Genomic DNA, 19,355 nt, shown 5'->3' with positions numbered 1-19,355 from the left:
TGATCAAAGCAACAAGGAGAATGTGTAGTCGCAGAAGAGCAAGAGGATCATAGAGACACATTGCTGCCTGTAGTATTCCTATAATATTCCTATAATATTTCTATAATCATTTAGTAGCGTTTGTGCTGCTGAAAATACATCCCCGGACCAAACCACCTCTATAACCTATAATAATAATAATATTTTAGGGGAGACGTGACTACTGATATAGTTTTTTCTATAGATATTTGGTGTAACCTGGGGGTGGAGCAGGTAATGTGACTGAGGAAATTAATCTGCACTGACTCAGCTGCTACAGTTACATGATTCAAGGTTAAGTTTTTACTGTCAAAACTACAGTGTGTTTTGAAAAATAAGCGTTATTAAAATGCTTATTGCCCACATCCAGTAAAAGAATAGCAATAACAAAATATGTATATATATTTAATATAATTAACATATATTTAGCCTAATAGCAGTTCTATTAAATCAAAATTATAATCACAATTATAATAGGGTAAGGGGAACCATAACCCTGGACTATATGCAAAACAGGTTTCTTACTGAGTGACAGCTGGGTGTCATGAAAGGCTTCTCTGTCCTTTAGAGCCAGTTGGGACATTTTGATCCAGTCATATCTGTGAAGACAGCAGCCCCGGCAGAGAAGAGAGGAATAAAACGGTGGGAAAATCCAGCCATCCCCAAATTGGACCTAAGATCAGTCACCTAGATTTTGTTGACTTGGAGCTTAATTACCCTGTTGCCAATGACAAAGCCAAAGAACTCAGTCTCTGTCTTGGCAATAACACACTTAGAGGGATTGATGGTCAGCACAGCAAATTCAGTGAATGTCTCTGGAAAGTCACAATGAATCCCAAATGGCAGGACCGTGAATTAAAAAAGACTCCATGGTGTTCTGCAGGCTGTACAAATGTCAGTAGTTGTCAGGTGCTTTTCCTTGCTTGCTTGGACATTCAATGATATCATCCATTTGTTGGATTGCGTAAAAGTCACACTGAGAAATGGAATTAAGGTGAATAAAAACCTTATAGTGCCATCCTCCTTTGGGACCAGGACCACAGGTCACTTATTGATGCCTGAATGATCCCGAGTGACAGCATCAGGTCCAGTAAAAATGTGCATCTCACAATAGCTTCATCTTTCAGAGAAATATCATATCATGACTGTTATATAATAATATAACACTGATAGTGGGCATTCTGCATGATGAGTACTTGTGATACTTTCAGTACATGTTGATAATACTTCTGCAGTATTACCTGAATAATACTGCTACTTTTACTAAAGTAAAGGATCTGAATACTTCTTTCACCACTCATTCATTGCCAGTGAGAACTATCTTATTTTATGTGTTCACCTTATAGTGGAGGAGCCCTGGCTGAACCTGTCTGTGAGTCTTCTTTGATGTGGACTCTCTTTCACTCTCTGTCTCTCTGTTGCTACAGGCCGCCTTTACTCAGTGTAGGTTTTTGGCCCGAACACAGACCCCTCATTATTTTTGAGTTCTCTTTGTATGAGTCTCTGTGTGTATGTGTGTGTGTGTGTGTGTGTGTGTTACATAAGACAGCTGTTCATGTGGTGATAATCAAATCATTCCCATGACTGAGTCAAGTGGGACTCAGGGCCTCTCAGACTCATCCTCCATGCACATGTCACTCTGCCTCTCCATACTCTCTTTCTCTGTCTCCATATGTGTTTATTCCCCTCCGTCTGTTTTTTGACTCCATCTGCCTCTAAACTACTCTCTTCTTCTGCTTTACTGCACTTTCCTTTTATAATTTGTTTCACCCACTAAGTCTCTCTACCTGTTTCTCTTTCCCCCTCTTTCCTTCTTCTTTCGTTATTTTTGTCTTCTGTCTGCCTCTCCACTTACTCTAACTTTATTTATAGGGAAAGAGCCTATAGGATGCATGATTTATTTATACATGAAAGCTACATGAATCAAAAGAAATACACGAAACATTAAAAGACAAACAGAAATACAAATGTGTTTTTGTTGGTAGCTGTCACAAAGTCATACTTCCCAAGATATCGGTTAGATGAGCAGTCAGATGTTTCCTGAACACTATTATTGATCAAATGGATGCGATCTCAGAAAAAAAAAAGTCTCATGACTGAATGTTTGACCCAGCTGTTGACTCGGGAGGATTATAAGAACATCACTGAGAAGAAGACGCTGTGAGTTAAACCAGAACACATCTAAACAGCGCCGTGTGGATGTTTGTATGATCTTGGATGTGAACTTGACATAAGTCATTCATAATTTTTTATCTTTTGTGCTTATGGGTGGGTGTGAGAATGCCGGTGATTCCTCTTGGGACACTGACTTTATGCTTTATGTGGGGGGGGGGGCTCCGTCTGGTGTGTGCACTGTGTCAGTTACGGTGTCTACCCATGTTGTCTTTGAGGTGCCAGAGGAGCTTATTGCAGTATCCAACCAGATCTGGAGCACATGGGCCCAGTGCTCTACAGGATATAACAGCCCCTGCTTCCAGTGTGGCTCGCTCTCTTCCCTGCTAGCGCCTTTTTGCTTTGCTTAGCCCTTGTTTTATTTTTTACTACACCTAACTCTTCACTATCCACATGAACACTACTGATGTCACTGACTAACACTCCTCATATCTGACAATAAATAACTTGTATTTATTGTTTTCCTGCTTTTGTCCTGGCCTATGGGCTAGGTTATGACAGCCGTGGTCTCAATGTGACCCTCAGGTTGGAAACTGAAATAGGAGTTTTTAGTCTCTAATGAATGGATTATAATCATTTCAGAACTTTTGGGCATGATGGCATGTAAAAAGCATTACAGTATTTGAATTTTAAATTAAGTCCACTTTAGGAAATGCAAACATTTGAATGATGAATGAATCTGACACTCATATGACCATCGTTATGAGCTTGTTTCCTGCATCACAAATTTTAAAATAGTGTCCTGGGGGAGAGCACGAGACACTGCCAGCTGCACGCAGTAAAGTCAAACACACACAACCTTTACACTGACTATATGCAGACAATACAGGCACACACACACACACTGGCAGATTCTTTTTCTGTATTCATCTCTCTAAGCATTTCAAATTCCTCCACACTTTCCACTGGTTGAAACATAATTGCTGCAAGAAACAAACACAGTCTCATATTTCAACTGAATCAAACTTTCCTCCTCACATATACAGACATATTCTTTCTTAGTGTTGTTGAATATTATATCTATATTTATGTATTTACATGACAGGGTGATCTGTTCCTCATACAGAATCATTCAGGATTATCATTTGGAACTGTAACTTCAAGTCATGTAAAATTAAAGACTCATTTATCTTTCATCATCATCATCCTCAAGAGAAATCCAACAGTAGTTCAGCTTCATATGTGACTGTTGTATTTTTAAATCAAGTGTAAAAGAATTAGTTCCCGTCAGTTACATTCATTTATTTCACCACATCCATCCCCACTGCATTAAGTCCATTACTACTGCTGCTGTGACCTCTGCTACAGAAGGTTGAGTTCAGCTGACTTTGTCGACTCTGTTGTGTGTGTTGCTGTCAGCCCCTTGCAGAGCCAGTGTCAGTGTGGTTATATAATGAGTGTTGCTCCTGTGGACCCAGAGCCAGTGGAGGGTGAAGAAGGACTTAATGAGGTCTATTGGTGCGCACTGACAACTTCACACTGTACTTCACTGCCTCTGTGGCCGGACACTAACAGAAAATAATATAAATTCCTCATTATGAAATATCATTTACTTACAAATTTACATTTTCTTGAGAACCCCCCCCCCCCCCATCTGGTTTATAATTTATTAAACTAAATATGCACTTTATTTTACTGAATAATATAATTAACTATGTAATGCATTAGACAAAACCAGACATATTTTATGCTTATAGTGTAGTTCAATAAAAACTTTGTCCTCCCCCAAATTAAAATTTAGCATTTAAACATGTAAACATCTTAATTTAGGCACCTGATTACTGAGTTCCTGCTCCACACAAAACATCATACCTGAGTCAGCAAACTCTCATCTTCTGTCATAACTAGTATTACATGCAAGTGGTTTTTTGCCTTTTTATGTACTGTTGTTGCAAGAGACTGTGCATTAGAAGTTGAAAGTGCTAAATGTCACTTTTCTTTATGCCAGCAAATAATTTTGAGAGTTCAGTCACTTTTAATGTCTTTAATTTGATGTAAGAAACCCTGATTCAGTGCCATGTAGAGGCCCAGGTGAGTACAAACAGCAGGTACAGACTCCAGGCTGATCAGCTGTGAACAGGCAGTCTGGGTTAGAGAGGCCCTAAACTCAGTTAGCACAGCTGAAGTCAATGCAGATAGCTGCAGAAAATGAAAGATAAAATAAAACAAAACAAACAAACCCCCACACAGATAGATAGAAGTTCGTCCAGTCTCTTTGCACATTGTCCACAAATAGAAATAAACAACACTGAAGTTAATACAAGACTTAAAAACTGTTTGTTGATTGAATGAGACAAATGAAAAGAATACAAGAGACAAAGCAGCAGGCCTAACAAAATGACTAGTGACCTAGCCTACTTACAGTAAAACTCAAGAGAATCATCTAAGATATTATATTGCCTTTCAAAAGAGTATCAACATCTGTCTGTGAACACATTTTTTAATATTTGACATCACCCACGTTCAAAACAAACCCAGTGAATACCAGCTGATTATCCAAGATGACACAGCAAAGCCGCTTCAAACCTTTGGATAGTCACACACGCATAAATTAAAAAATAAATACAACACGTTTTCATTAATATCTAGAGCACCAGCGGGTGCTCAGAGTTAGACCAGAGACTGGAATAGTAAAAACAAGGCAAATGACACAGAAAAGTCAAGCTACAACATAAATAATGTTTCTAGAGGGAAACTTTTTGAGGCAACAGAGATGGGCAATATTGTCGTCGGTGAGGTGGGGCCTGGAGAAAGACACCTAAAATCTGTCTGGCAGGGTAGAAGTGTAACAAAGAAGAGAAGATACAGTTTGGTATTTGTGACAAAACTGCCAATCTGTGTCGCCTCAAACATCAACCTCCTAAAAGCCTTATGATGCTGAAAAGTAAAGAAAGAACAACTGACTCTTAGGAAGACAAAGTAAGAAAAAGAAATCACCTAGCACTAGTTATTCCAGTAATCTGGTGGGAAACCTTCCTGATTTCTTAACATCCTCCCAATTAAATCAAATGATTCTGAAATTGTGATTTTTAAAAGACTTCAAAGATGATTTACGTTAAGGCCAAGAGTTACAAGTTAACTCCAAAAGTTGCAGCATCTCAAGAGCCCTCAGCTGAAGATCTTTACACTGGTACACTCCAAAGACATGAACGCACACACACACGCACGCACGCACACACACGCACGCACGCACGCACGCACGCACACACACAAACGGCAGATAAAGTGTTCAGTGTTATTACAGACTCAACTCAGAATGACATATCCTGAGATCTTCTATCTACAGTAGTAAACTGACTCCAGACTGACAAAAACACTTGATCCAAGTTGTCCATGCTGCTGCCCGTCATCTGTATCTACTGTTTATGATGCCCTTGATGTGACTGTGAGAAGAAGACACTGTACAGACCAGACAGTTTACGATCAGTGAAGGCAACACAGCAGATCAGCAGAGTCTCTTGAAAGCCATCAGTCCTCAGGAAAAAAAAAACAAAACAAAAAACATTCATATCTTCATGATAACTAAGATAAAACATCAACTTTGACTTGTTAAATGGCTGAGCAGACTTGGCAGAGTCTAAAGCACTGAAGTCAGTGAATGCTTAATAACTGACTGTTATTACTGAGTTTAGAGGAGATCAAAGAACCTTTATATTCTTAGTTTTATTGCTTTATTAGTAGTATTATAACTATTTGCTTCTAAACAGCCAGTTTGTCCAGTTCTACCTTCCCCTGAAGGTTATAAATTATTACAGCCGAGGACCCAGATTCAGCTTTATGACACACTATATCTCCACTGTTTAAGAAGTCGGACTGTAGTCCTTCCTTTTAACTCCTCCAGAGTGTTTATGTTGCTCAAGTGCAAACTGCAGCACAAATCATGCTTCCCTTTCCATCTGAGTTCATCATCTGTGAAAGAAACTTAGCTCTTACTCCTATTGGTGGGTGTAGCTGATGTCACACAGACCCTACGTCTCACTGGAGGATTCAGCTGACATCATAAGACGTATTATTAGTGCTGGTTATTGTTAAAATATTAAGGCGTGCGGTGTGAAACAAAGTTCAGGGGTGTCTTGTTTGATATGGGTATCTTCTTGAAGCCCATTTTAAGCATGTGGGTGCCATGTGAACGGAATATATCCTAGTTTATTTATGTCACAAAAAGCAGCTTGTATTATTTGGTTAGCGCTCCTTATTTGGATGTCTCAACAGAAGACACGGTTCAGTTCATCCTAAATGGCTATTTGCTGTAGAGCTGCAGGTCGAGGCGGACCCACACTTCCCCCGTTGGAACCTCGTGCAGCAGAAGACGTCGAGTCACTGACCCCTTGTTCTCCAACTCTTTCTTTATGGTTGCTACGGGAACCTCCGTCCGTCCCAGAAAGTCTGATATGAGAAGAAATACAAAGAAGCAGATGTGTAAGAAGGAACGGTATTTTTATGACTTGCAATTTTTATTTTGTAGCATAACATCAGCACTGTGAATCAGAAACACGCAACATCTCCAATTTCCCATTGCCACAAACTATCAAAATACAACGTGGCTTTCTTAGAAGTAAGGAGAAAAAGAAAAGAAACAATACAATTCTGAGACTAAATGCAAAAGTAAAAGTCCCACAGTGATCAACGTTATCAATTTGCTTCCAGCTCATCCTTTCACTTGTTTAGTTGTCAATTTAAGCAGCCACCACTAAGAAAAAAAAAGATGTGATTGGGAAATTTGAGTTTTATTTAATATGCAGATTTACAGAGAAATTATTAGGAGTTACTGGTGGAGTATGAGCGGAGAAGACATGAAAAGGAAAGAAACTAGCAGGTAACTGACCATCAGGTGAAAACTGGTCCCTTTCAAAGATGGTGATGCAGAGGACGTCCTGGTAGAGGTCTTTGATGTGAAACTGACAGTTGAAGTTCCACTTGGGGTTCAAAGTGTCGTTGAGCGTCCTGGACGTGAAGATCTGAGCTCCCATTGTCACCTCGCAGTAGGGGTTACTTTTACCTGGAGGGACAAGAAGAGGAGGATGAAAGAGCAGGTAGAAGAAAGGAGAAAAGAGTCAAGATGGGATTAAAAAAAGGGAAAAGAGGGGATGGACAGAAGAAGAAAGAACTACAAAGACATCCTGTGACATGAGTGCATCCATGCTCACCATTGGGTTTGGCTGCCTTAAGTTCAGTGGCCTCCAAGATGGTGACAAGGAGTCTGCCGATCCCACTCGCCTTCACAGATCGCGCTGCTGACACAGACACACAGATTGATTAATCTAGAGATGTCATCGCATTAGTTGGCATAAATACGTCTGTGTGGGCGAGACCTACCTTGGTAGACCTTTTCCCTTTTCTTCTTTTCTGTCTCAATAAATTCTTCAGATGCAGCCTTGATCTTCTGCACCCATGCTGTCCTGAAAACACAAACACACACAGTAATCGTAAAAGGCCACCAAATTGCAAAAGGCCGCCAGCGTCTATGTGTGTGTGTGTGTGTGTGTGTGTGTATTTGTGTGTGCAGCTACCGTTCATTGATGTTGTCTGTCCGGAGTATATAGACTCTATCTATGTGTGAGATGTGGAAGACAGGCTCGTCACTGGAAGGATCTGGAAGCTTCACCAGAACTTCATTTAGCAGCACAGGCTTCAGGAAATGAAAGATGTCGAAAATACACAAAAATGACATTAGAAGAGACATATTAAAAATTTAAAGAGCAACTGTGCATTTTATAAAAAAATCTTTTAAAAAAAGAAAGTACAAAGCCTCATGCTGCCTCAAAGGAAAAAATTTCCAGTGTTTCTCACCGGCTTGTACATCTTGAGCTGCACGTTGTTCTTGTTACTGAACAGTTTATCAGGTCCAGACGAGGTGAACTGCTTAGACGCATGAGTCAAAAGCAGGAAGTCACTGAAGAGGAAAGCCCACAGTTCCTTGTTGCTCTTCACTTTGTACATCTGGAAAGATGTAAGTGTGAAATATATCATATCCAGTATAATCCAACAATGAAACAGTACTTACAGTATGATTGCAAAATTACTTCTGCAAAAATGTTGCATCTCTTTTAACTCAGTGATGAGGGAGGGACTACAGACAGACTCACTCTAAAGCCTAAATACAAATGGCAATGTTCAGTTTATAAGACAATATTTTTCATGATGATCCTTCTGTTAGGTTTCTCCTCAGATGAGTCCGTGTTTTGTGTAACGACGTTCTGACATCTGTGATGTTTCACATTTCATCTCCCATCTGCCTGCTCTCTTTTTCTTTTTAGATTTTAAAAAATGTATTCAGAATATGACTCATGAAATGAACATTTTTTGGAATATAAGGGCTGCCTGTGAGTTGTTTATCGACTCTAGTTTCCACATTTTCAGAGATGTTACTGTATTACTCACCTTTCCACTGTGCAGCAGCTTCCTGGGGCCCAAACAGTTAGTGAGAGAGTTAAAAACCAGGTGCTGTTGAAAGAGAGAAACTTTATAAGGAACCTTCATTGGGTGGAAAATGGTTGTTCTCTTCTATACTAACTTATAAGCTAATTGAGCTAATGCTAAAACATTGAATTCATACATAATTAACGTGATACAAACTAAATTGTGAGTTTATCAACAAGCTTCATACCTCGGCAGCGCCATCACACTGTACGTGGTTCTGAATCCAGTCCAGTCGGTCAGAGTTCTCCTGCTCTCTCACGCCTTCATTCACCTGGTCAACACAGAAATATCATTCACATTGAAAGACAAGATCTTATCCACACACCACACAGAACAAAAAATAAGTAAAAGATTGAACTGAAGTAAAGAGTGACATCATAAATGAGAGAATGAATGAAGAAATGAACCTGTTGACAGAGCTCCTCCGCCCTCTCCAGAGCCTCTTTAAGAGGACCTCGGTCAGGGTGGCCCTCTGCAGTGCACTCTAGGATCTAAACACACACACAATTAAATACACAGACCAGTTATTTTCTCCCACAAATGAGAGACAAAACATTCTTTTGTTCTAATCACACACAGTAAGGTCAGTATTGGACCAAATTAATGAGGAGTTCAAACACAGACACGCTCATGAACACGTAGGCCTACATTTTTGATGTGCAGTGGGTAGCGCGTGATCCTCTGCATGGGTTTCAGCAGGAAGCTGGACAGCGGCATGCCTTTACACCTGTAGTCTGTGGCAATTTTCTGATGAGGATAAAAGACAACATTAAGATTCTTGTTTCCACCTTCATGTATGTGACAGCAGAGTATCTGCTGGTTTCAATAAGTCTTTAAAAGGTCGTTAAAACACTATATGAGACTATGTTTTAAATATAAAACTAAACATAGCACAAAAAGTAAAGAAATTTGTGTTTGGTAGATTATTTTTTTGTTGTAACAATGCTTCTTGGCAATAAATCTTATACCGTTGGAAAGCCTGCTTATTTCCCTTTTAAATGGTGCCACATTTGTAAGGAACATGCATTTGTGGGATGAGTGCTGATGAAAAATTTGCCAAATCTTCTCTGCCAATGCCAAACAGCTTATTCTGCCATTGACATTGTTTGGTGGATTGGATGATTGAAGTTTGAAGAACCAAGACATATTGGCAATTTAACAATTTATCCATTTAACAAACAGGAGCCTCAGTAGCGTATGGAAGACCCATACACAGCCACAACAACCTTGCACCTCCTCCTCATGCTGGTCACCAGCCTGGTCACACACTGCTGTGGGATGGCATCCCATTCTTCAACCAGCATTTCACAAGTCAGCCAACGTGGTTGTGTTGGTCACTCTGGCACGAACAGCACGCCCAAGCTGATCCCACAAGTGTTCAATGGGGTTGAGGTCAGGCAGGCCATTCCATCCTCTCCACTCCCAAATTCTGGAGGTAGTCTCTGACAAACCCCGCTCTGTGGGGGCGAGCATCTTGGAGGATAGAGTTTGGTCTCAGACTGTGGAGATATGGGATTGCCACTGGTTGCAGAATCTCAACCAGTGGCAATCCCATATCTCGATATCTCTCTGCATTGAGATTGACAAGCCTCGTTTTTCCAGTGAGGGAGATGCCGCCCCACACCATCACACTGCCTCCACCAAAAGATGTTACTCTATTGGTGCAGCAATCAGCATAGCGTTCTCCACGTCTTCTCCACACTGTGACCGTACGATCCTTCACTGAACATAACGTTCCTCCACATGTTCAGGTTCCAGTGCACGTGTTGCTGACACCAGCGCAAACAGGCCTGACGATGAAGGGCAGTCATGGCAGGCCTGCTGGCAGCCCTATGCTGCCAATCAGGTGCCTGACTGGCAGCACCTGGGGGTACCCGAAGCTCAAAACATGAGTCAATAGCAACAGCAAAATAAGCTGTTTGGCATTGGCAGAGAAGATTTGGCAGATTTTTCATCGCCACATACTCAGCTCTGCTGCTCATCCCACAAATGCATGTTTCTTACATATCTGGCACCATTTAAAAGGGAAATAAACAGACTTTCCAACAGTATAAGATTTATTGCCAAGAAGCGTTGTTACAACAAAGAAATAATCTACCAAACACAAATTTCCTTACTTTTTGCGCTATGTTTATAAAAATACTGAAAAGAACCACAGAAAGTAATTCATAATAAGGACATGAAAATAATCTGGGTGTTGTAAAGCAGGTATTGAAACTGTAAATGGCTTTACACCCCTCTTTCCTTCCCTTGCTCACTCCCTCCTCAGTCTCCTCGCCCGCCTACCTTGAGGAACTCCTTGAAGTCCGGCTCGTTGTCGGTGCGAGTCTGGAGCAGTGTGGCTCCGTTGATCTGGCAGGAGCAAAAGCGGATGTAGGGCTGCATGTGAGACAGCTCTCTCGCCAGGACATCTCCAATCATCTGCACCGGCATGTTCTCCCCGCCACTCTTCTTACGAATACGAAGCTCCCTGCACACACACACACATACACACACGTACATATAAAAACAAGCAGCGCTGTATGTTTGTGTAGACACATTCACAGCACTTGTATATTTTATCACTCTGTCAGACTGACTGTCCCTGTAGATCACATTCAGTCTGTCCGTCCGATATTTACTTGAGAAATTTAGTGTTGCAGGCCTCCAGCTCTCGCCAGTTGACAAAGATCATGTTCATCTCTGCTTCATTCAGGCGGCCAGACTCCGACATCGGCTTTTGGAACACCTACACCAAGACACACACACACACACATCATCAGGTAGGCGATCAGGAAAGGACAAACAGATAACAACAACAACAACTTTCAGTATGTAACTGTACTTGGTTGATTTATGTTTACAGAACGGCAATGTTAATGCTCGAGTCGATATGTGTGCATTACATCTTGCACTATTCGCAGGTCGTCCACATATCTCTCCTCAGTCTGTATCAGCTCATGGATGTAACCTTGTCTCTTCTTCTCCTGGGGACTCAGCGTCTCCAGGCTGTTCAGGTCTGCACACCCTGCAGGAGAGGAGGAACACACAAGAGGGGGCTTGTAGTTCTTGCGCAGAAAACCCCCCCAAAAAACAACAATAATCCAACCAGTGCTGCCACTTCAACAAAACCACAAGCCAGTGCTTACGCCACAGCTACACTTTAACACTGCATATACAACACTGCCTCCTGCTGGAAAAACCTGGTGCTGCTTTTAACTCTTCCTACTCCTGTTTCTCATTTCCATGTGCAAATTACTGAAGCTTTCAGAGGGGAGGAGGGAAATGGCAAAAGGGGAAAAAAGATCAACACACACACAAACACACACACACTTACCTGATGCAGAGTGCCCATTTGCCCAATGTGGAAGTCCCACACCCGCTGACTGCTGCTCGCTCACTGACTCTGCCCTTCCCTCTGCCTCTCTGACTTCAAACTCATCGTCTGTCTCATCCCAGAGGTTTAGAAAGTGGAATCTGCACTGTAAAGTCATTGCCTGTGACCTACTGTTCATCTTCTCTTTTAGTTATCGTATTTTCTTCCTCTTTCCTTCTGCGTCTCCAAGTATTTTAGTTGGCCATCTGTTTTCTGTTGCTTTTCCGTCTGATCGTATTCTGTCTCTCCCGTCTATTTTGTCTCTTTCACCTTCTGTGCTTTTATCTTCTTGTTGCTGGTATCAGATTAAAACTTCTCCTAGACTTAGCTAAAGCAATCTGTTTGTACCAAAACAGGAAGAGAGATTCTTTCTGTCTTTCTCACCCCTTTGACGCATGTTCAGAGTGGGTAAAGCTGACTTTTTGAAAATAGTTTTCAGCGACCACAGAAAAAGAGTCAAAATCTCAACAGTTGGCATTATTTCTTGATCAATATTGTGATCAATATGATGAATATATATTAATATTTGATTCTCCGTCTAGTTGAGTATACAAGTCACTGAAACAGTTGCAAAGGTTGTTCACATATATCTGTTCATCTTAATCATATGAATCATGTTGACGATATAAACACTGAACACGACACAGGCACACCTCTACCCTGCAAAAGTGAAAACACTTTCATTCACAATAATAATTTAACAGCTGACGGTCATCTCAAACAACTCTTTAATGTTTTATATATCAGAATCAGGAAAAAGACACATCTTCAAAAATAGTCACACCATCTTGTGCAATAAATGTATATCGTCAGATCAGTTGTGCTAACAGCTTTTCCTGCTATGAACTTTTCATGCAACTCCCTTTCAGGGCGGTTCACACGGTTTTCTTGCATCATTTTCATTTGGAATCTGAGGAGAGTTTGTGGTAAATTGAGACACATAACCTCAGAATTATAATGAAAGCAGGAAAAAGTGGCTAGCGCTTTAGCAGCAATTTCCTTTCCTTGCATTAAGGTTCATCAGTACAGTTACAGTAATTTGATGGTGGTGCACTACAGACATCCAGGCTGTACTGTGATGTTTCTCACTGAACTCCTTGATGTCTGTCTACCTCAGTACAAAGTCACAGTTCCTCACATGAGGCCAAACCTCTTTCAAGCTTGCATAGTTTAGTTTTCACCTGTTGACCTGAAGGAAATGTATCCACAATCCTGATAATCATGATTACTATTATGTAACCTGTAGTGGACACTAGGAGCAGACATGCATTCACTTTCTGCACAAACAGAAACATTCAGCAAAAACAGCATTAATATAAGGTGCAGCAGTCGGTTTTTTTTCTTTTTTTTTTTTTTTATAATCACTCCTCAAGGCAAAGCTTATGGCTTTGGAGGAGTTAGCCATATGGTAAAGAGTCGCTTCATCTCACTTCACAACCACTTATTTGCTTATGTGTCTGTTAGTGATAACAGCTGAGCTGACCAAATTATGGCTTTTAAATGTAGAGGACAAAATGTACAGATCTGCTTGTACATTTATTTTTTTTGTCTCATTTAGGTTAAATTGAAGGTTTGCAAAGTGAAATAAAATTAAAAAGCACACTGCAAAAGAGTTATAGTCAACAGAATTCAAGTGAAGTGAAAGCAAAGGGAAGCATTTCTTAATGCTCCAAACATCTCTTAAAGCACACTCTCCACTCCTATTTCTAACTCAATCCTGAGCAACATTATTGTTATTATATATTTTATTACTTTTTGAAACTATTTATTTGATAAATAGAGCAGGTCAAATGCTAACTTATTCTGAGTATGTTAAAAGACAAGTGCAGAAGAGTAATAAGGAATAAGGACTGTGCATTCTTTCTCAAAATATCCACAAGCTTACAATTTAGTATGATATTCATCGTAAGTACAACAAGGCGTAGAAAGAGACAGTAAAACATGCACATCATGTCTGAATATAGACACATCTCTGAGGACAGACAGAGACAAATAGTGGGCTCTGTGATAGCTGAACTCCCAAAATGAAAGAATGAGAATGGAAAAAGTGGACATAATTATTGAGAAAAAGTAAGAAATGTCGGGGAAAAAAAAGAAGTGAGCTGAGGGGGGAAAGAGGAGGATGTGGGACGAAGGAGGGAGGAAAATGAGTGTCTGGAGAAGCCACAAAGAGACCCACTATCCCTCTGCTTTTACTGTATCATCAATTCACAATCAAAACAAGGAAGGAGGGAATCGCAAAAGGCACCAAGGCTTCAACAATTCACTGAATCGGTGAATTGTCACAGTTAACACAAGATCTGCTTTAATTTCTCCCTCTCAACACCTTCTCACAGTTTGCTTCCCTGTCACACTCACACTCACACTCACAGACACACACACACACACACAGTAACATTAGCTCAGTGGGAGTAGTTAGTAGATGGAGGGGTGGGGTCCAGACACTCCACCCCTTCAGAGCAGTGTGTAATAGTGGGTTTCTCTGAAGTCAGGAGGAGGAGAGGAAGAGGAGGTGGAGGACTTTCTACCACCCTAGAAGGAGAAAGAGACAGAGGCCGAGGAACGGGGAGAGGGAGGGAGACGGAGACACAGATTGGGAGGGAAAGAAGGGAGGAAGTGAGAGAAGAAACAAGGTGAAACAGTCAGTGAGAAGAAAGGATACTGTATACAGATGAAGAGATGGGCAGGTGAAATATATTTTTGTTGATGGATTGGGGGGGGAGAGGGTCGCACACAGTAGATGAACAAAGCAGAAGAATTAGTCAAAGAGGACTGTAGCAACATGCAGGTCAAGCATCTCTGTGTCTTATACATGCATACTGTATTTTTCTTTATGTGTAGTCATGCACAATCTCTAGCTGCAATATTTCCAATTTCAGTTACAACTATTCAACTTACGTGAGCTGATTCTGCAGTATAGTCTCAGGGTACTTAATTCATCCAGACCATTTTTACTTTGTTGTATTTTTATACAAAACTAAATAAGTCTGATTCCATTCCCTCTAAATTTAGCTTATAAAAATGTATTCAGGTTTCCCAAGAAATTTGTTAGTGGGAGTGGACAGTGCATAGGTGTATTCAAGTTAGATCTGCATTGTTCTCACCTTCCCAAACATGCAAATAAGTAAGCAAATGCAGAGTAAGCAAATGACAAAAAGCTCCAAACATGCTTGATGTGAACACGTTCTTTGAAAATACAACCTGACAGTGCCATTGATAAAGAAAAAATACTTTAAAAACTCACTATACAGTTGTTTTTAAATCAAGAATCTACACTGACATCAGCCATCAGATCCAGTATTTTCTTTTTAGGCAGTAGTTCAAATTCTAGCTCCCATATGTGACTTGAAAGATGCTCATTAGGTGTCAATGGTGCATATTTAATGGCTGCTGCTTAAACTGAGTTCTGCTCTGTACATATTCAAATAAAATCTGATCATGTTTAAGGGGATTTTACTTACACTGCTGGCTGGGGTCACAATCCGCGGTGGTCATCTTAACGTAATTGGTGGGGAACAAGCCAGTGGTCCCGCTGAGCTCTCCTTTCCACCAATCAGGATCGTTCTTGTCCAGGACATTGATCAGCTGACCTTTGGAGAAACTCATCTCGTCCTCGTTGGCGGCTGTGTAGTCGTATATGGCGATAACCTGACAGACTGAGGGAGAAGAGAAAGACCGTGTGTTTGTATGTACGGATGTGAATTATTTTTATTTACGCTATTATTTTACCACATTGTTGTTTCATGAATGTAATATACTTTTTTTGATGTATGTGTGCATATTACCTGGTTGGGGTGCTGGTGTGGATTTGCCACTGTTGGATCCCAATATTTTGACATGAGAGGCGGGGAACCAGCCCTTCTGACGTTTTTTACCACGAGCCTGGAGTCAGAACACACACACACACACACACACATAATGATTACTTCTTGGAGATGTTTATCAGAACAAAGACATCCAAACACACAATTCTCCACCAAAGAACGGGAACCTCTCTGCCCCAAACCTCTGGTGAACAACAGACAGACCTGCTGTTTACACTGATGTTTACACTGATGAGGGATCACAGCTGCTAATGGACAAAACTGACCTGCAGTTCTCCAAGCCACCAGCCAGACACGTTCTTTCCAAGGATGAGGATGAGCTGGCCATTTTCCAGACTCAGCTGCTCAGGCCCAGTAGAGGAGTGAGCCCTGATCACCTTGGCAATCTCTGCGCACACAAAAACAAACACACCAACGCAATTTTAAAATTGCAGCGAAATGCAAAACCAGGAACTGTGTTCTTAAGATTTGAAATTAGAGAAAAAAAAAAAAAAAAAGAAAAGATGGGGGGCTTACCTGGCTTCTTCTTCCCAGATGTGCTTGACGCCTGAAAAAATACAAATGTGTGTTTTATTTCAACAGAATATATCTTTATTTAAATCCTTTAAGAACACTACGCAAAAATAACAGATAAAATAACAGGCACATTCAATATAAAACAATCCATCATCCATTAGACTGCGTTATACTAAACTAGTTTATCCCACAGGTGTATTGAGAGTTCTTACATCTGTCTCTTTAGGTTTGACGTAGTTGCTGGGGAACACGCCTGTACGGTCGCCAATAGATCCGTTCCACCACTCTCCCTCTCTCTTGCTCACCAAGATTATATCTCCCTCACTAAACGTCAGATCAGCAGGCTCTGGAGACTCATAGGTGTACAACGCCACATATTCTGGAAAGGATAAGAGCATGTAAATAAAAACATGAAGTCATCAATCATACTAAAGCTCAGGGACCTGTTTTTTAAATCTAGACAGGTAGACACAGATAAACAGGTACTTTATTTTATTTAATGAGAGAAATACAGATTTTATTGTTCACTTGAGACACAACACATGATTCAAAACCAGGATAAAACTAATATAAAATGTTATGTCAGTCCCTTTAATCATATGACAATCATTGTAAAATGTTCAAATATGAGCTAGATAAACACACACATATAGTAGATAAACATTCACTGAATTCAGACTGTTATTTCAGAAGAAGGAAGGGAAATGTGTTGCTGTACCTTCAAGCTGCTGGCTGTCGTTAGACTCTGAAGCATCAGGAGGGGAGCTCTTCATGCTGTAAACATAGAAACCAACATTAATATACTTAGTCATTAAAATACCTTGTGAAGTATTTCATCCATCATCTTCCATCCTGGATTTATCAGTGACAAACAGTAATATTGAACAAAGTAGCTCTGACGTTCTTTTCTTCAGGCACATCCTCAAGCTCCTCCTGGGAGAACCTGAGGCATTCTTAAATCAGATGGGATATCGCTCCCTCCCTCCAGTGTGTTCTGTGTTTGCCCTGAGGTCTACAACAAGTTAAACATGCTCGGAAAAAACCTCCACAGGGAGGCGTCAAGGAGGCATCCTGAAGAGAGGCCCGAAACATGAAGGAACATGACCTAGTTCCTTTCAACTGGAATGAACAGTGGTTCAACTCTGAGCTTCTTCCTGTTATTTTGGCTTCTCAACCTGCAATCTCATTTTTTGGTGACTAGCCAAAGCTCATGACCATAGGTGAAGGTGAAGGTTAGAACGTGCACTTGAACGACCGGTTCCTTTCCACCACAACCCTCCATTCTTCAGTGTGATTTGTAATTGTGTGCGGCACTTTTAACTAAGCCGATTCCTCATGACAGAGAAGAGAAGAGGTCATTTCTGTGGCCTGAATACCTCGCATACTTAAATAGTTACCACACCTGTGCATGCAGGCACACTCACAAACACGTTCATATCATCGTGTGACTGATGCGTGTTTTCACTGATTCGCCCTGAGATAGCGAGCCTCCAACGGCCACAAAATATGTTGATATGGAAAGTGGACAGGTTTGTGCTTCAGGCTACTTTGTTTATATGCGTTTACAAATCTAATATGAAAAAATGGATGGTGACCAATGACTCGGAGATTGTGGCAAACAGGTCATGTGTGCTTCTGTGCTTGACTGGTTTTATCTGTGAGGTAAAAGTTGCTTTATTGTAAGAAAATGTATTCGCTTGATGATTCAGCCATTGTCTTGTGACTTCACTACCAGTCTCGACAAAAAAAAGTAAAAAAACAAACAAACAAACAAAAAAAACACGTACATTGAGGCTTGTAGCCTGGCCAGAGAATTGCAGGACTTACTCTGAACTCTCCTCTTCACCCAGCAGTGTCACATATGTCTTTGGGAACCAGCCCTGTTCACCGTTCAGCTCTCCCAGCCACCAGTTCTCCTGCTGCTCCAGAACCTGAATCACATCATCCTTATTGAAGTTCAAATGGTTGTCTGTCTTTGCTGTCCAGGAGCACAGGGCCTGTGCAAGCAGGTTACCAACCACCTGCTGACAGACGCATAGTAATAAAAGGAAGGACAGTGAGTATTTGAGTGTTTGTGCACACATTGAAGATGATCATATTATGGCTGCTCCAGTTGCAAAAGGACCTGTTGTATAATGTGTTACACTCTGCAAACTTCTCACCTGTCCCTGCGTCTCAGAGGGTGCGGGGTTTGGAGAGTGTGTCGGCGTGAAGGCAGACTTCGTCCCCGATGCCTTTGAAGCCTCAAGGACGTTGGAAAGCTGTGATTGGAGCAGCGCTTTAGGAGCAGCAGCATTATTAGCTGCATCTGACGGAGCCACTCTCTCTACGTAGCTCTCTGGGAACCAGCCCATCTTCCCCTGTCTGCTCCCATACAGCCAACCTTCCTCCCTCTCTGTCGTCTCATCAACCTGACAGCAGGAGACACAAAGTTTGTTACTTCATAAAGACGGAAAGGTTTAACTTGTGGGGCCACATCTGAGGGAAAGTTTATCTCTTCTTTCTTTTATTTACATCACGTGTCCAGCCCTCGTGAGACATCCTTTTCATTCTTACCTCAATAATGTCATCTGCATTGAAACTGAGCTCTTCGTGGTTTCGTGCAGTGAATGGGTAGAGCGCTTTGAAGGATGTGAGAGCTGCTGACTTCCTGTGCTGTGTGGCCCTCGGTTGCCCGCCTAAAGCAGCACATCAAGAGTCAGAATTGAACTTCAAATGTGGTTTTGTGCACAGAACAATGTAAGGCCAGCAAAAAAAAAAAAAAAAAAATCATGCGTGTGTGTTTGTGTCTCACCCTTCCTCTCTTCCAGTCCTTTCAGCAGAGCGGTCAGTTTCTCCTGAATATCCAGCTTCCCGACTCCACTTGGCGGCTGCTGCCGAGATGCCTCCTCCTTTCTCTTTCTCTCCTCCTCCGCTTTCCTCCTCTCCTCTTCCTCCGCTTTCCTCTTCCTTTCCTCCTCTGCCCTTTTCCTCTCCTCCTCGCGCTTCTTCCTCTCCTCCTCCTGCTGCTGCTGCTGAAGCTTCCTCCTCTCTTCATCCCTCTTTCTCCT

The 19,355-nt window shown here is 41.3% G+C and overlaps 1 protein-coding gene across 1 annotated transcript in view; it reads right to left on the bottom strand.

Moving 5' to 3' along the window:
* Nucleotides 1–4,159: 4,159 nt before the first annotated feature.
* Nucleotides 4,160–19,355, bottom strand: part of LOC121907560 (intersectin-2-like) — a 34,866-nt gene continuing 19,670 nt past the window's right edge. Inside the window, exons 19-41 of the mRNA XM_042427230.1 lie at nucleotides 19,269–19,329; nucleotides 18,862–18,951; nucleotides 18,468–18,716; nucleotides 18,133–18,326; nucleotides 17,024–17,079; nucleotides 16,518–16,684; nucleotides 16,306–16,336; nucleotides 16,056–16,177; nucleotides 15,751–15,847; nucleotides 15,427–15,621; nucleotides 11,496–11,617; nucleotides 11,232–11,338; nucleotides 10,897–11,080; nucleotides 9,259–9,357; nucleotides 9,018–9,101; nucleotides 8,798–8,881; nucleotides 8,572–8,634; nucleotides 7,981–8,130; nucleotides 7,701–7,819; nucleotides 7,507–7,589; nucleotides 7,338–7,421; nucleotides 7,016–7,189; nucleotides 4,160–6,576 (exon numbers count right to left, since the gene is read on the bottom strand). Of these exons, the coding sequence (XP_042283164.1) occupies nucleotides 6,431–6,576; nucleotides 7,016–7,189; nucleotides 7,338–7,421; nucleotides 7,507–7,589; nucleotides 7,701–7,819; nucleotides 7,981–8,130; nucleotides 8,572–8,634; nucleotides 8,798–8,881; nucleotides 9,018–9,101; nucleotides 9,259–9,357; nucleotides 10,897–11,080; nucleotides 11,232–11,338; nucleotides 11,496–11,617; nucleotides 15,427–15,621; nucleotides 15,751–15,847; nucleotides 16,056–16,177; nucleotides 16,306–16,336; nucleotides 16,518–16,684; nucleotides 17,024–17,079; nucleotides 18,133–18,326; nucleotides 18,468–18,716; nucleotides 18,862–18,951; nucleotides 19,269–19,329 (2,761 nt within the window). The 3' untranslated portion in view covers nucleotides 4,160–6,430. The remainder of the gene's footprint in view (nucleotides 6,577–7,015; nucleotides 7,190–7,337; nucleotides 7,422–7,506; nucleotides 7,590–7,700; nucleotides 7,820–7,980; nucleotides 8,131–8,571; nucleotides 8,635–8,797; nucleotides 8,882–9,017; nucleotides 9,102–9,258; nucleotides 9,358–10,896; nucleotides 11,081–11,231; nucleotides 11,339–11,495; nucleotides 11,618–15,426; nucleotides 15,622–15,750; nucleotides 15,848–16,055; nucleotides 16,178–16,305; nucleotides 16,337–16,517; nucleotides 16,685–17,023; nucleotides 17,080–18,132; nucleotides 18,327–18,467; nucleotides 18,717–18,861; nucleotides 18,952–19,268; nucleotides 19,330–19,355) is intronic.

The sequence above is a fragment of the Thunnus maccoyii genome, chromosome 1, assembly GCF_910596095.1.
Source record: "Thunnus maccoyii chromosome 1, fThuMac1.1, whole genome shotgun sequence".
NCBI classification, from domain to species: Eukaryota; Metazoa; Chordata; class Actinopteri; order Scombriformes; family Scombridae; genus Thunnus; species Thunnus maccoyii.
This window is presented reverse-complemented; position numbering and strand designations above follow the sequence as displayed.